General features: G+C 42.5%; 2 protein-coding genes across 2 annotated transcripts; both read right to left on the bottom strand.

Annotated features, from left to right (window-relative positions):
* Positions 1–1,047: 1,047 nt before the first annotated feature.
* lrit2 (leucine-rich repeat, immunoglobulin-like and transmembrane domains 2) lies at positions 1,048–4,547 on the bottom strand. Its single transcript, XM_037466080.2, has 3 exons — positions 4,388–4,547; positions 3,423–4,213; positions 1,048–1,910 (listed from the first exon to the last, which is right to left on the bottom strand). The coding sequence occupies exons 1-3, from the start codon at positions 4,495–4,497 to the stop codon at positions 1,090–1,092; spliced, it is 1,722 nt and encodes a 573-aa protein (XP_037321977.2). The 5' UTR covers positions 4,498–4,547; the 3' UTR covers positions 1,048–1,089.
* A 647-nt stretch (positions 4,548–5,194) lies between these two features.
* On the bottom strand, positions 5,195–9,878 carry lrit1a (leucine-rich repeat, immunoglobulin-like and transmembrane domains 1a). Its single transcript, XM_037466439.2, has 4 exons — positions 9,511–9,878; positions 8,643–9,103; positions 7,484–7,789; positions 5,195–7,202 (listed from the first exon to the last, which is right to left on the bottom strand). The coding sequence occupies exons 1-4, from the start codon at positions 9,630–9,632 to the stop codon at positions 6,136–6,138; spliced, it is 1,956 nt and encodes a 651-aa protein (XP_037322336.1). The 5' UTR covers positions 9,633–9,878; the 3' UTR covers positions 5,195–6,135.
* Positions 9,879–12,859: the final 2,981 nt, after the last annotated feature.

Here is a 12,859-nt window from a genome sequence, read left to right on the forward strand (position 1 = left end):
AAAGTCTTGAAAATATTTGTTATGACCTTGCAGATAGAAAATAATCTACCTTTAAATTAAAAAAAGTAATCTTTTTATTCAGACATTTGTTACAAGGTTTGTACGCATACACATATGCTGATACACAGCTACAGTCATTTCACCCATTTTGATTCCATAGATAAATACATGAAATAATAGATAAATACATGAAATAATATAGATTAACATATGTTGGGTAATTGTACAAAAGTTATTTCACTCATTGCTCTATTTTCCTTACTAGAAGTGTTGTTCTCTTTTATACTTACTAGATGTGTTTCTCTATACAAGTGTATCTCTCTTAGTGCAGGAGGAGAAACTGCCTGTCCTTGAAAGATATGCAGGGAGTGCAGGCAGTTTCAATGTATCTCTCATACTGCATGGGAGGAATTGCCTGTCCCGGAAAGGTATGCAATTGTTGTAGATTGTGCAGGGCAAACAGGGTTCAACTGATTTCACCCCTTCCCTCAGCAGTTGAAACCTTATGTAACTAGGGCGCTCCTAAGACAATAAAATGCCAGGAGAGCGGAGGCTGCTTCAGAGTGGGTTTGGAGGATTGTAACTGAACAGTCTCCGAGCACTCTCCTTGCAAGTATACCATACTCAATTCTCTGTGTCTTTCTTTGTACAGGTTGTTGAATACAATGTTGGGGGTTTAAACCTAACAACATAAAGTATGCAGCTACTATTGAAATAGTAGTTGAAAATGTCAGCACTCTTTCATTTAAATCAATCGTAGAGGTATTATACTGTATAAAGCAGCAATTTAAGAAGTTTGATGATTTAAGTTTAAACGTATAATAACAAGACAAACATGCAACCATGCACTAATCCTTGATTTACACTCTTGACATAACGGTCATCGTTCACATCTTTGCAACAAATTCCGCAGCCTAGAACAGAGGGAGAGATGAAATTAAAGCCAGGAAAGACAAAAATATCATTCTTCTGTATTAAAATCCATCTCATACACTAGATCTGTATTTGTCCAAAATAACTGATACTGACTGAGACATTGGTGTTTTACAAGGTGTCAGGTTTTCCCTCGTTGCCTTGACAAACAGTAATTTAATACAGTTCGGCTGTGTGTCTGCTGTGGTCGCCTTTGCCTTTATGTTGTCTGTCTTCTGACCTTCTCCTCACCTTCCTGTCTTCACTGGAATCTTTGTTGACCAGGCCCTCGTCGCTGGCCGCCTGCAGGCTGTCGAAGGTGCCCTGCCTCTCCCGCTCCAGCCCTGATGAGTTCCTCTCCCTCCGCCGGTTCTTCCAGGACTCCATGATACCCTCCAGGCAGGCCAACTTGGTGTCGGTGGTGCAGGCATACATGCCGATAGGGACTGCCAGCACCATGGCTAAAACTATAACCACGATGTGTATCAGCTGCTCCCTCTGTTCCATCTCTGTGATGTCACTTCCTGTTACGAACACAATACACTGGCCGTTACGCGGCGCCTGGTTTTTAAGGGTTACACATATCTCATATTTGGTAGCAGGCATCAAATCAGAGACGGAGTAAGAGTGAATCCCAGGGCCGATGAAGATCATTTCTTTTTGATCACTGCCCGCGCTGCCAAAGTGGATGGTGAACCAGGTTTCTGTTGGGCGTTCCAACGCTGCGTACCACTGAATGGTAATACCGCGTACTGTCTGCTTGGCAATTTGGATGTCAATGTAGACGTTTTCATCACTGGCAGCAGGTGGAGCCGGTTTGTCAGAGAGGACTGGTGACCGGGAGCCGTCGGGAGAGTGGACGTCCAGCCGGACGCTGACGGAGGAGTTTCCAATGAAGTTGACGGCGGTGCAGGTGTAGACGCCGCGGTCGGCAGCATGCACGGAGGGAATCTTCAGGAGGGATCTGATGGTGTTTTCATCCACTCTTTCCTGGGACTCTGGGTGGAAAACAGGGATGTGTATTTTTATTTGAAAGCTCCTGCAGGATTAAACAGTAAAACTCAGTTTGGGAATAGATATTCAGGTTTTCTAATCTTAGGGTGGAGGGATGGAGGGGGGCGATAAATTGAACCACTTGGGCCCAACAACAACAATAATGTGACTGAACTTGTACTGAAATAGCTTAATCTAACAATCTGTTGTGTGAGGTGATGTGAACAACTGCTGTGTTTTCAGTCCAGAACCTTAAGATATTCCATTTATTACAAAGTAAGTAAAGGTAAGAAGGAAATCCTAGCAACTGAGAAGATGAAATGACAAAATATGTACCTTTTTGTTTGAAACGTGATTAGTTAGTCAGTTATTATTATTTAAGTATAACATAGTAACATACATTTTGGGTGTAATTGTTACAAGGCCTATATAATATGACGTTAGCGTTTTTCTCAGTGTAACAGTTGATTTAAATCTGATGTAAATAAGTTTAAAAAAAATAAGATTAAGATATGAAGCCTGTAAATGTAACTAATAATTAGGACGTCAACAGGAGTGTGGACGAGATAGCAGTGAGCAGTTGTAACTAACGGCTTTATGGATACATGTATTCTGTGACTTGAAATGCTAAATAAAGACCAATTCATCCATTAGAAAGATAAGAATTAATGACATTCTTTCATCCAAAAGGCCATTGCCATGGACCATTTGACCCGTTTGACATATAGCTGGATAAAATGCCTTCATTAACATTAACAATAATGAAAGACTCTGTTATCGGTTCCTTTATTGATTACTTATTCATACTTGTAACTGCAAACCTGATGGCCTTTTAGAAAGTGAGGTTGGTGTTGCCCTTTTTAATAACTTTTAAATTGCTTGACTATTAATGACTCCGAGCAGGTGGGGATGGTTCCCAACGTGGCAACCGACATGTTCTCATGAATTGCTGAATTCTAATAAGCACCAATGAATTACGTATTAAGCAGTACGCTACGCCAAAGCCCTCTATAAAGACTAACCTGTGTGATGGTAGGTTTATTACTTTGAAGACTCAAACAGGCCCAAACAGTGGTTGACCGTTAGCAGCAGAGATGATGATGGTGAAATCAGGGAGACTCGTGGCCATTATTCGTTCATGCTAAACTGTTTACACTACAGTTGGGATCTGCTGTAGCACTGCACTCTAAATATTAACTCTGCTGACGTTGATTTTCACTTAATTAAACCGTATAGCCCAACACCGCAGACATTAGGTATCGGCTCTAGTGCAAAATAATCTCCCACACTCTTAATCAACTCTGATGGTGTGCAGATTGAGGGAATCAGTGGTGATTATCGTGGTGGGCCAATATCCAGATTTTGACCTCTTCGTTTTAGAGAGGGGTTATGAAGTCTGCGATTAAAATGTGTTTAAGTATCTAATTTACCACAAGATTTCACTCTGTGTGTGTGTGTGTGTGTGTGTGTGTGTGTGTGTGTGTGTGTGTGACATGCCGTCGACATCACACTCTTACCACGAAATCCTCTGATTATCTTCAGACCATATGTCCACCACACCGCAGGGTTTGGCTGGGCCTTAGCGAAGCAGCGTAGGGTGAGGTTTGCGCCCAGAGGCAGGCTGATGTTGGACGATGGGGTGTTGACTACGGGCTTCACGCACGCCTGCAGCTCTACCTCGTGGAAGAACTTGCCTGCCTTGAAGTCCGGCCCCGAGCAGGTCAAGTAGGAGTTCATCAGTATAATAGGGGGGCTCAGGGACCTGATGAACTCCACGAAGCCTTTCAGGCGGCAGTCGCAGAGCCACGCGTTGTCGTGGAGCGCCAGGACGACGTTCGGCCCGAAAGCGGGCCCCTCCCGCTCCTCCTTGGTCTGGAGTTTTTGGTATAGAGGCCAATTTTGGAAAACCTCCTTAGATATGACAGTAAGCCGATTGAAGGATAAGTCTAAGTAAGTCAGATCTGGCAGAAATTTTAAGGCATGCTCGGGAAGGACGTCCAGCTGATTGTGCTTCAGGTCCAGGATCTTCAGGGCCGGCGTGTCTTCGAACGCTGTCCATGGTACTGAACGCAGCTTGTTCCCCTGCAGACGGAGCTCAGTTAAGTTCCTCAAGCCCTCCAGGCCCTTTGAGTTGATCACTGTAATATCATTGAAGTTTAACCACAGGTTTTCCAGGGCGGGCGTCTGTGAGAACGCCCCCCTGGGTATTTCAGTGAAGTGAGATTTTTCAATTCGTATTTTGGTCATATCATCTGGAAGGTTCTCCGGTATGGCCCCAAACGCACTCTCCTCCATGCAAATGAGCGACCTACGATTAAAATGAAAAATTTTAAAGCACGTTTTGTTGCAGTGTAGCCTGATGCTTTATAAACAGCAATTAAATGTAAATATTTATCCTGATTCCACTTCCACCCCCCACACCCCCTGTCACAGTTAAATGGTTAAAAATACATCTGCCGTGATGAAGCTTATCAGATCTTACCTTCCATGGCGGTCTTCTACACAGCTGCACCCACGTAAACATTGAGGATACGTTTCAAGCGACGGGATGTTAAGCAAAGCAATAAATAGCAGGTTACAAATTATGTCCATAGTCCGGGAAATTTCATAAAATGGACGGCTCTTTTTGTACTGAGGACATGTCGAGTGCGGCAGACAGAGTGAAGCCTGTTAAGCCTAATCCCTGACGTACTGAGCACTGAACAAGTGGCATCTAATTCTTGGGAGAGACACGCATGATTAGCACCATGACAGTGTGAGCAGGTCTCGCCCTCTATGCTGCTAAATCAATCTTGATTGTAAATAATCATACACATAAACTTATAGAGCACTTATATCTCATTAATAAAAAAAGTTTGCTAGTTTGTTAAAAATGTTATTCCTTCTATTTGGTAATAATAAATGTAAATACAATTTTATAGGTAAATTTTTTGTCCAGATTCTGCTCAATCAAAGAGCTGCAGAGAGAAAAAGTCCTGCTCAGAAATCCAGCCTAGTTTTTCCCAAACTGACAAGCAAACATTTTCTGGTCAGGACCGTATAACCAATTTATGAATGATTGCATTTTTTTATGCAATAATAAAGCTATTTTAGCAACTTACAAACCCTTTAGGGGACTTAATTAAGAGTATGATCTGTATCTTCGTTTTCAAATTAAAATCTGTCAATCAGATGTAATGAAACAAGTTTGGCCACAAGAAGACAAAGCACCACTAACTGGATTTGTATATAAAAGTTTATTCAACTATTCAAATAATATCATAGATCTACATGTAATAGGGTAATGTCGGTTTCACAAAACAGGTACATAAAGATATTTCAGCATTTGTGTCTCACTGCTGGGAATAGAAATCTATTAACATTTCATTTATCCTCATTTCCACCCTATTTATGCAGTTTCATAGTACAGTCCTTTCTGTACTTCTCTCCAGCTCCGGCTTTCCTCCATACACCAGAGTGTTGAACCATGCCTATGTGTATATCTTCTCTGGGAACATATGATAGATATATACAGAGGCACAGACTTAACTGTATATGTGTACATCAACCAGTAAATATATACAACTCATACACATACATTAATGATGCAATAGAATCTACCAATGAGCTCCCTTTAAGTCGGATCAGGTTGCAGAGGTTTCTTCCCGGTTGCACTCAAGTGAGATGAAAAACAGTTTACCACAATTGCTTTGCTCTTTCACCTTTTAGACATATTGTTTTTCTCAAAGGCTTAGTGATCAAACATTTGTACAGACATATGCATGTACTCAAGTTGTCTTACTCATAATGCATGGATACATGTATGTCAGAGAAGTGAGTGCCACTTCATCTGTAAGAACACATATGTCACTCTACAAATGTCTGAAAAAAAACAATTTAATTATTATGTTAAATATTCCTCTAAACGGATATTTCCATTATAGTGCAGCGTGCAAAAGTCCTTTGATAGAAGTTGGTTCTCTGTGGCGGTGGAGTTGGTGGCACGATCCAGCGAGGGGGGACGGGTGGGGGGGAATCCCATGGCGTGGGCGTACGGGAGCGCGTGGGAGGGGGACTGAAGTCGGCGTATTGCTGGGAGTGAGCGTACGGGCAGTGATGGGGATACGGGTGTGGGTGTTGTTGGGGTCGGGGATGGGGATGTGAATGGGTATTAGCCGCCTGAATGGGACGTGGATGCGGGTGCGTGCGAGGAAGATGGCGTGCAGTAGGAGCCGGAGCTGGAGCATGATGTCAGCAGAAGTACTCGTTAGGCTGTCCCTCTATCTTGGCTGTTGCCTCAGAGTCCAAGCTGGAGCGAGCCGACAGCAGCCGGTTGGACTCCTCTGGGTTCAGTCTGTTCAGATACTCCCCCTCGAGCCCTTTGGCCTTCGTGGCAGGTGACAGCGTTTCAAAGGTCACGTAGGAATCCTGGATATCCTTGGATTTCTTTCCCCAGTACTTCTGAATGCGTCTCTTCAGAGCCCCGCAGCACACGATGACCGTGAGCGGCACCGCGATGATACAGGCCACTGTGATCACGATCACATTGATCAACCTCTGGGTTCCAGTAGCGCTCGCCGCTTCATCCGTGGAAAATATGACGCACTGCTCTTTCTTGGGGATCAGCCCCCTCACACACACACAGGCAATGTACTTGGTCCTGGGCACGAGCCCGTTGATGGTAACGCGGTTCTGTCCTGCCCCAACATTGATCTTTCTCATGTCCCTTTCTCCAAACACAGCGTACAGCACACTGAATGCTGTTGTGTTTTTGGCCTTAGGGGCTCTCCAGTTCAAATATATTGTATCATCTGTGTCCCCCACAACTTTTACTGAGCGGACCAACCTGTCCGGGTCCTGCTGCAGCGATGACGTGTTGGCCGCCAGGTTGCTCAGATTAGTCTTCTCCAGATCCAGCAGGGCTTCTGGGTTGGAAGGGGTGGCGGGGCCTGGGGTGGCTCTATCAGGTAGGCTGTAGCTGCCTGGTGGAAGATCAGCAACAAGACCAGGTGGAAGGCCTGGATCCAGGGCTGAGAGTGACGAAGGGGTGGAGGTTGGAACCACATATCGGGCCACCAGTTTCTCCTGGTAGGCAGCTTTCCCCACCGGGTTGGGTTTCTTGACTTTGGCTTTCTTATCGTTGCTTGTTTGGTTCCCCTCTGGTTTTGGTGAGTTAGAGACAATGAGAGAAATGACAGCTTCAGCGTTCCCAGCGTAGTTAGTGGCCTTGCAGATGTATTTCCCCGAGTCCTGGTAGGACACAGCTGGGACACGCAGGATGGACCAGGTGATTCCCTCCTTTGATGTTTCCTGCTGGACTATTATGGCAGAGAGGCAAGAATATGGTTGTTACACAATGGTTACAAAGGGCAATATGTGAGAATGAAAATGAATTGATTCATTTTATTAATGTGCAAAAACACACCAAACGGGTGATTACAAAATGTCGCAATGATCATCAGCAGTGTTACGTAACTCATTGCTGTAGACATAGCTGTCAGTCAGACTTACAACCTCACTAACTCCACTGGTAGCTTTCTGTTTGATTATCAGCGGCACTGCATCTTATCTCAGTCATGAGGGACAGTGAAAGCCTCACCTGTTCCATTAAGGAGTTGCCCATCTGCCTTGCGCCATGACAGGTCTGGGATCGGGACTCCAATGGTGCCACAGCGGAGCAGCACGTTGTTCCCAACAGCGCTCCGAACGCGTGCCACGGCTGTGTGAATACGAGGGAGCTGACAGCGCCGCAGCTCTGCGTCAGTGAACAGTACCCCTGATACACTTTCCGGCGCTGAACACCTCAGCCTCGTGTCAATAAATGCAACTGAAAAAGTCGGAGACTTCTGGAACTGGACCAGGTCGTAGAGCCGGCAGTCACACACCCAGGGGTTGTCATGGAGACCTGATGGCGAGGGTACATGTGAGGTTACAGAAGAAGATGAGCGTCCAGCTGTGTGCAAAGTGATAGAACAGCCTGCAGATGGCCGGTGTGGATGTTAAGACGCTAATCCCATAAGAGGATTAACATTTAATTCATAAACTACATCATGACCATGACTACGGCAATGACGATGATGATGATGAGGAGGAGGAGGAGTAGAAGGATGGTAGTGGTGGCGGAATGGTGTTCAAGGTCATTTCTTGCTGGCATTTCACCCTCCTTTCCTTAAGAGCTGACCCTGCAACAGCCGTCCACTGCTCTAAGTATGAATATGGGTTGAACACAAAAAAGGGAAAATGTCAAATGCATTTTCTATTTCACACACACACACATATATATATATATATATATATATATATATATATATATATATATATATTTCATATATATATTTCATATATATATATGAAATAACTGTGAAAATTAGCAATTGAAAAACACAATAATAAGCACTTACCATATCTTGTTAAAATACTGGGCTATATTGCATTCTTTTATGCATATATATGAAATAGGTATTAACATACTGTGTATATATGGCTTACAAATGGTAAATAGGCATTACATAAGGTGTAAATGTTTAAATGCTAATTATTAGTAACATCGTTTTTACCGTCTGAAAATACTACTTTGATACTACCGACGTACATTAAAGTATGTGTTGCTTGACAACTGCTTTGACCATGCTGCTGTTCAACAACCCTGCTTTTTGGCTAAATGAATGGTGCTTTTACGCACAGCGTTTGACAGCGCGCGGTCGATCATTTTAAACTGAAGCAGTCATAAACCACCGGTGAAGTTTTAGGTGATTTACCAAGTATCAACTTGGAGCTCTCTGGACCTTGGACGGGTTTCACCGCCAGCCAGGTGGTCAGCACCTCCGTCGGCAGGGTCAGCAAGCTGTTGCTTGACAGATCCAAGTAGGTGAGGTTTTTGATGTAAGTCGTGGCCTCCGCTGGCAGCGAGGGCAGCTGATTGTTGTGCAAATCGAGAAGTCTGAGACTGGGCATATCCATGAGACATTCCCAGGGAAAGGCGGTGAGGGCATTCCCGTCCAGACGAAGCTCTTCCAGGTTAAGCAGTTCCCGGAAACTGTCCGGGCTCAAGGCGGACAGTGTGTTGAAAGACATCCACAGGAATTCGAGATTGGAGAGGTAGTTGAAGGCTTCGCTCGGTATCCGCTGAATGGCCGTCTTCTCAATGCGCAGCTTGGACGTGTCAAAGGGAAACCCGACAGGCACAACCGATATCTCGGGATCATTGCAAATCACGCTCCTAAGAGGGAGACAGCATGGGAGAATGTTTGTTCTCCTCAAAATGATCCGACCCATATTACGCATTACGTAAATGATGAATAAAGCAGTTAATTACATGTTAGCATTACATCTGAGATGGAGGTTTTGGTAAATTCAGAGGCATACTAGATGTAAATACTAATTTTCCAATCCATTTAAATCATATAAAATTGCACATGGATTGTGAGGTTGAAAGTGCCCTTGAGAGATAATCCAGCATTACATCAAATTAGACCGACATGCACTCGTTGAATTGTCTTTTGTACACGTGTTCACCTCAATGCAAACATCTGTCCTCATATGTCAACTCGATATTACCTTCTCAAAAGACGCAAGTCTCCCAGAGCACGTTACATCACGTACTGTTGACTTGGACATCATCCTTACCTGGCCTTTGATCCATCACTCAAGTTGTGGTAAAAACAGCTGCACTGTGACGGACACGAGTTCACCGGGGAGAAAAGTTCACCTGTAGCCGCGTAGAGCCCCAGGAGCAGGACGAGGAACATTTTGGCACACTTTCACGCATACGCAACTTGGCTACATGCGCCCGGTTCGCGCCCACTAAAGTCAAACAGACTTTATTCTTTTCTCTCATTTACAGGAATATCAGCCGCATTGCTTTGTCCCACCGCTTCGCTGTCCCATAGTGATCGGACTGCTATGAGTCCCGAGATAAAAAGGATAGACACGGATTAGCGAAAGGACTGGCGTTCTTTTCATTTGGATGCGTATTGCATCCCGCGATCCGATAGGCTGTGCAGAGACGTCCCTATTTATTATGACAGAAAAACACTTCCGAAATGGTCATAATCCAATGTGATGTTTGGATTTTTTTTTCTTTCCCTCAAATGTAGCTTGTTCATATGAAGCCTGCCGTGACTGTTAATCTGTAAATAGACAGCGCTATGTTCCACCACAAGGTGGCCCCTTAATCCCAGTCTGCGGTTTGGGACCTCTGCTCAACAAATGCTTATTTCGTGTTACCTTAATCTGCAGTTATTTCTTGCGTTTGGATAACTTTTAAATATACATACGTATATTTTTTTAATACAAAACAACTTTTTTTAATCAACACAGTCAGAGAAAAGAAATGATCCCATTGTTACTAACAAGATAATTGTGAGAATGAATAAAATGATCTCAGACTATGATACCTATACCCCTTTTGCCACCAACACCACCATCCCATTTATTTATGGGATTTATTAATTTATATTCTATATGTCTAATGACGTATTCATCGGTGATGAACCAACATTATTTATTAAAATAAAGAATATAAGTGAAATGAAATGAACATGTTTGATCAAAAGAGACTCACAGAAGCCTTTGGATTCCACTTCATTTTGAGTTAAATACAAAAGGAAAATAGTTCAAATTCTAGAGTTTTTATTTAACAATGTTGGTAAAGCTATGAGTAATTTGGCACCTGTTCCTTGTGTTCACCGCGTAGGGAGTTTAGTGTTACACTTGGCTGACACTGCAAAGTGTGCCGACTCTTGCCTGAAGGGATGACGAAATGCACGAAACACTCTTCAATGTGTTTCAACAAAGAACCAATTTTACATCAGACTCCCTTTTAAACATATTGCCAGGTCAAAAAACGTTTGAGACTAATACATCTTAATATTAGATGAATAGCAAGAGTGACAGTTACTGAATCATGTGCACCACATGGATATTAAAAATATTCGTTGCCCTTATTGTTTTTGAAATCCCTTCGAATCACAGTTCATTTAGTATGTAATGTTTCACAACATTGCAGGTCTCTCCTGAGGCTCTAAACCAAAGGTTTTGAGCTGGCATGTTTCCTCATGTTGAGAACCGTACACATTCCATATTGCACTGCAAGTAGTTAATCTCATTTCAGGCAACCAGTAAAGCCTCTTTCAATTGGACTGGGCCTTTCTTGAAGTACAATGTCATCCTTAGTGTGCAAAATGTCTCATAATAATAGATATACTGAGGTAATATTAGAATTGTCATCAAAAAACATTGAATGCATTTGTAACCCTATTTCTTGATCCATGATTATTTCGAATTAGATGGCATTGTTTTATATTTGCTAAAAGATCAACGTTTTTTTATCTGTTAAAAGTACAAATTGGAGTAAGAAAAAAGTGACAACTGCACACTTAATCTCATGTTTAGGTCAACCAAGGGGCACAGTGATATTTTCTTATGGTTTGAAGTGTGTCCAACAATTCATATATATAACACACATTTTTTAAATGTTATATATACACAGTAAATTTCCCGGTGTTAGGTAAAAGTGTTGAAGTGCAGAGTTGCAATCGCACTGCAAAAAAATTCAACTCTTACAGAGTCAAATGTACGAAAGAGCTGGAGTCATTATCCAGTGTCAAGATCAGATTCATTTGCAACACTTAGTAGAGTTCAATGAATAATTGATAGGATTGAAATGTAACAGTGTCACACTTCTTGGTGTCAGGCTTAACTCCATGTAATATGGTGCATGGATTGGTGATGGTGCGCCAGGAGCACAGGGTTGTTGGTTTGAACTCTGGCTTGTGTCCCTGAGCAATACACCTAACACTGAATTGCTCGCTGGGCTAAAATGTAAATACCATGTGTTAAAAATGCAACATAGGTTTTGATAAAAGCATCAGCTAAATGACGTTGAGCAGATTTATTTTCACACTTATTCCGAGTTAAATTGTTAACACGTTGTTGAGTGTTGAGTATTGTTAAATTTTAACTATATAAGAGTTCAAATTAACTGTTAAAATGGCAACACTTACAGTGTGTTACATTGACAATGTGGAGTGTGGACCCCACACTGCTGTGTAATGGATCTTGCCATTGGCCAACCATATTATGAGGTACTTTTCACACATTTTAACCTATATTTCTCAAGATTTCTGATCTCATAATCCCTAATCTTATAGGTTGAGAGGGACTTCAGCAGCACAATGTCAGGCTTGTGTCCCCTCTATCCTCACGGCATGAAAAGCTGCAAATGGTCTTGCAACGGAAACATGACGAATCCATTGAAGGATGGAGGTGATGACCGGATTTGAACTCCTAAACGCATTGGAACACATTCTTTTACTGTGCAACACCTACATCTCTCAGGGAAAACTCAGTCAAGTTTATTGTCATTCCAGGCATTGGCCATAGTGGTTAAATTGTTTTCAGGTCAGTGCTTCTATCAAAAGTTTTGTATGCAAAGAAAAGTCCTCATGTTCAGTTTCACATCCAGGAAGTCAAAACAGAGCCATATGGGACGAAGGATTTAAAAAAAAAAAAGCTAAAGATCAACAGTACTCACATTGATCCTCCGTAGTGTCACAATAATCCCACTGTGTCATCAGCGAATGGGACGGGTTGCTGTAATGAATTGAAGCATTTTATATTACTGTGCACAAACTACAGCGGTTGGATGTGCTGAAAGACTGAAAAATCTATATTATTATTCATATACAGGTACAACATGTGGGTGTGCACACACATACATACACACACATACATACATACACACACACACATACATACATATATTTATGTATGTATGTATGTATGTATGTATGTATGTATGTATGTATGTATGTATGTATGTATGTATGTATGTATGTATGTATGTATGTATGTATGTATGTATACATACATACATACAAACTAAGAGTAATTGGGTTATTACTGGTACGTGTGCTGTGGTTGGAGGGCTCCGTCTTCTCCTCAGTGCTGATTGACAGGAGGCTGGAGCTCCGCA

This window comes from Pungitius pungitius, chromosome 13 (genome assembly GCF_949316345.1).
Source record: "Pungitius pungitius chromosome 13, fPunPun2.1, whole genome shotgun sequence".
NCBI classification, from domain to species: domain Eukaryota; kingdom Metazoa; phylum Chordata; class Actinopteri; order Perciformes; family Gasterosteidae; genus Pungitius; species Pungitius pungitius.

Coding starts and splice junctions, on each gene's coding strand:
- lrit2 (XM_037466080.2), bottom strand. CDS start 4,497: ATGGACATAATTTGTAACCTGCTATTTATTGCTTTGCTTAACATCCCG. Junction 4,214..4,387: donor GTAGAAGACCGCCATGGAAG/GTAAGATCTGAT, acceptor TTTTAATCGTAG/GTCGCTCATTTGCATGGAGG. Junction 1,911..3,422: donor GATAATCAGAGGATTTCGTG/GTAAGAGTGTGA, acceptor TTTTCCACCCAG/AGTCCCAGGAAAGAGTGGAT.
- lrit1a (XM_037466439.2), bottom strand. CDS start 9,632: ATGTTCCTCGTCCTGCTCCTGGGGCTCTACGCGGCTACAGGTGAACTT. Junction 7,790..8,642: donor GAGCTCCAAGTTGATACTTG/GTAAATCACCTA, acceptor CCTCGCCATCAG/GTCTCCATGACAACCCCTGG. Junction 7,203..7,483: donor GCAACTCCTTAATGGAACAG/GTGAGGCTTTCA, acceptor CTGCCATAATAG/TCCAGCAGGAAACATCAAAG.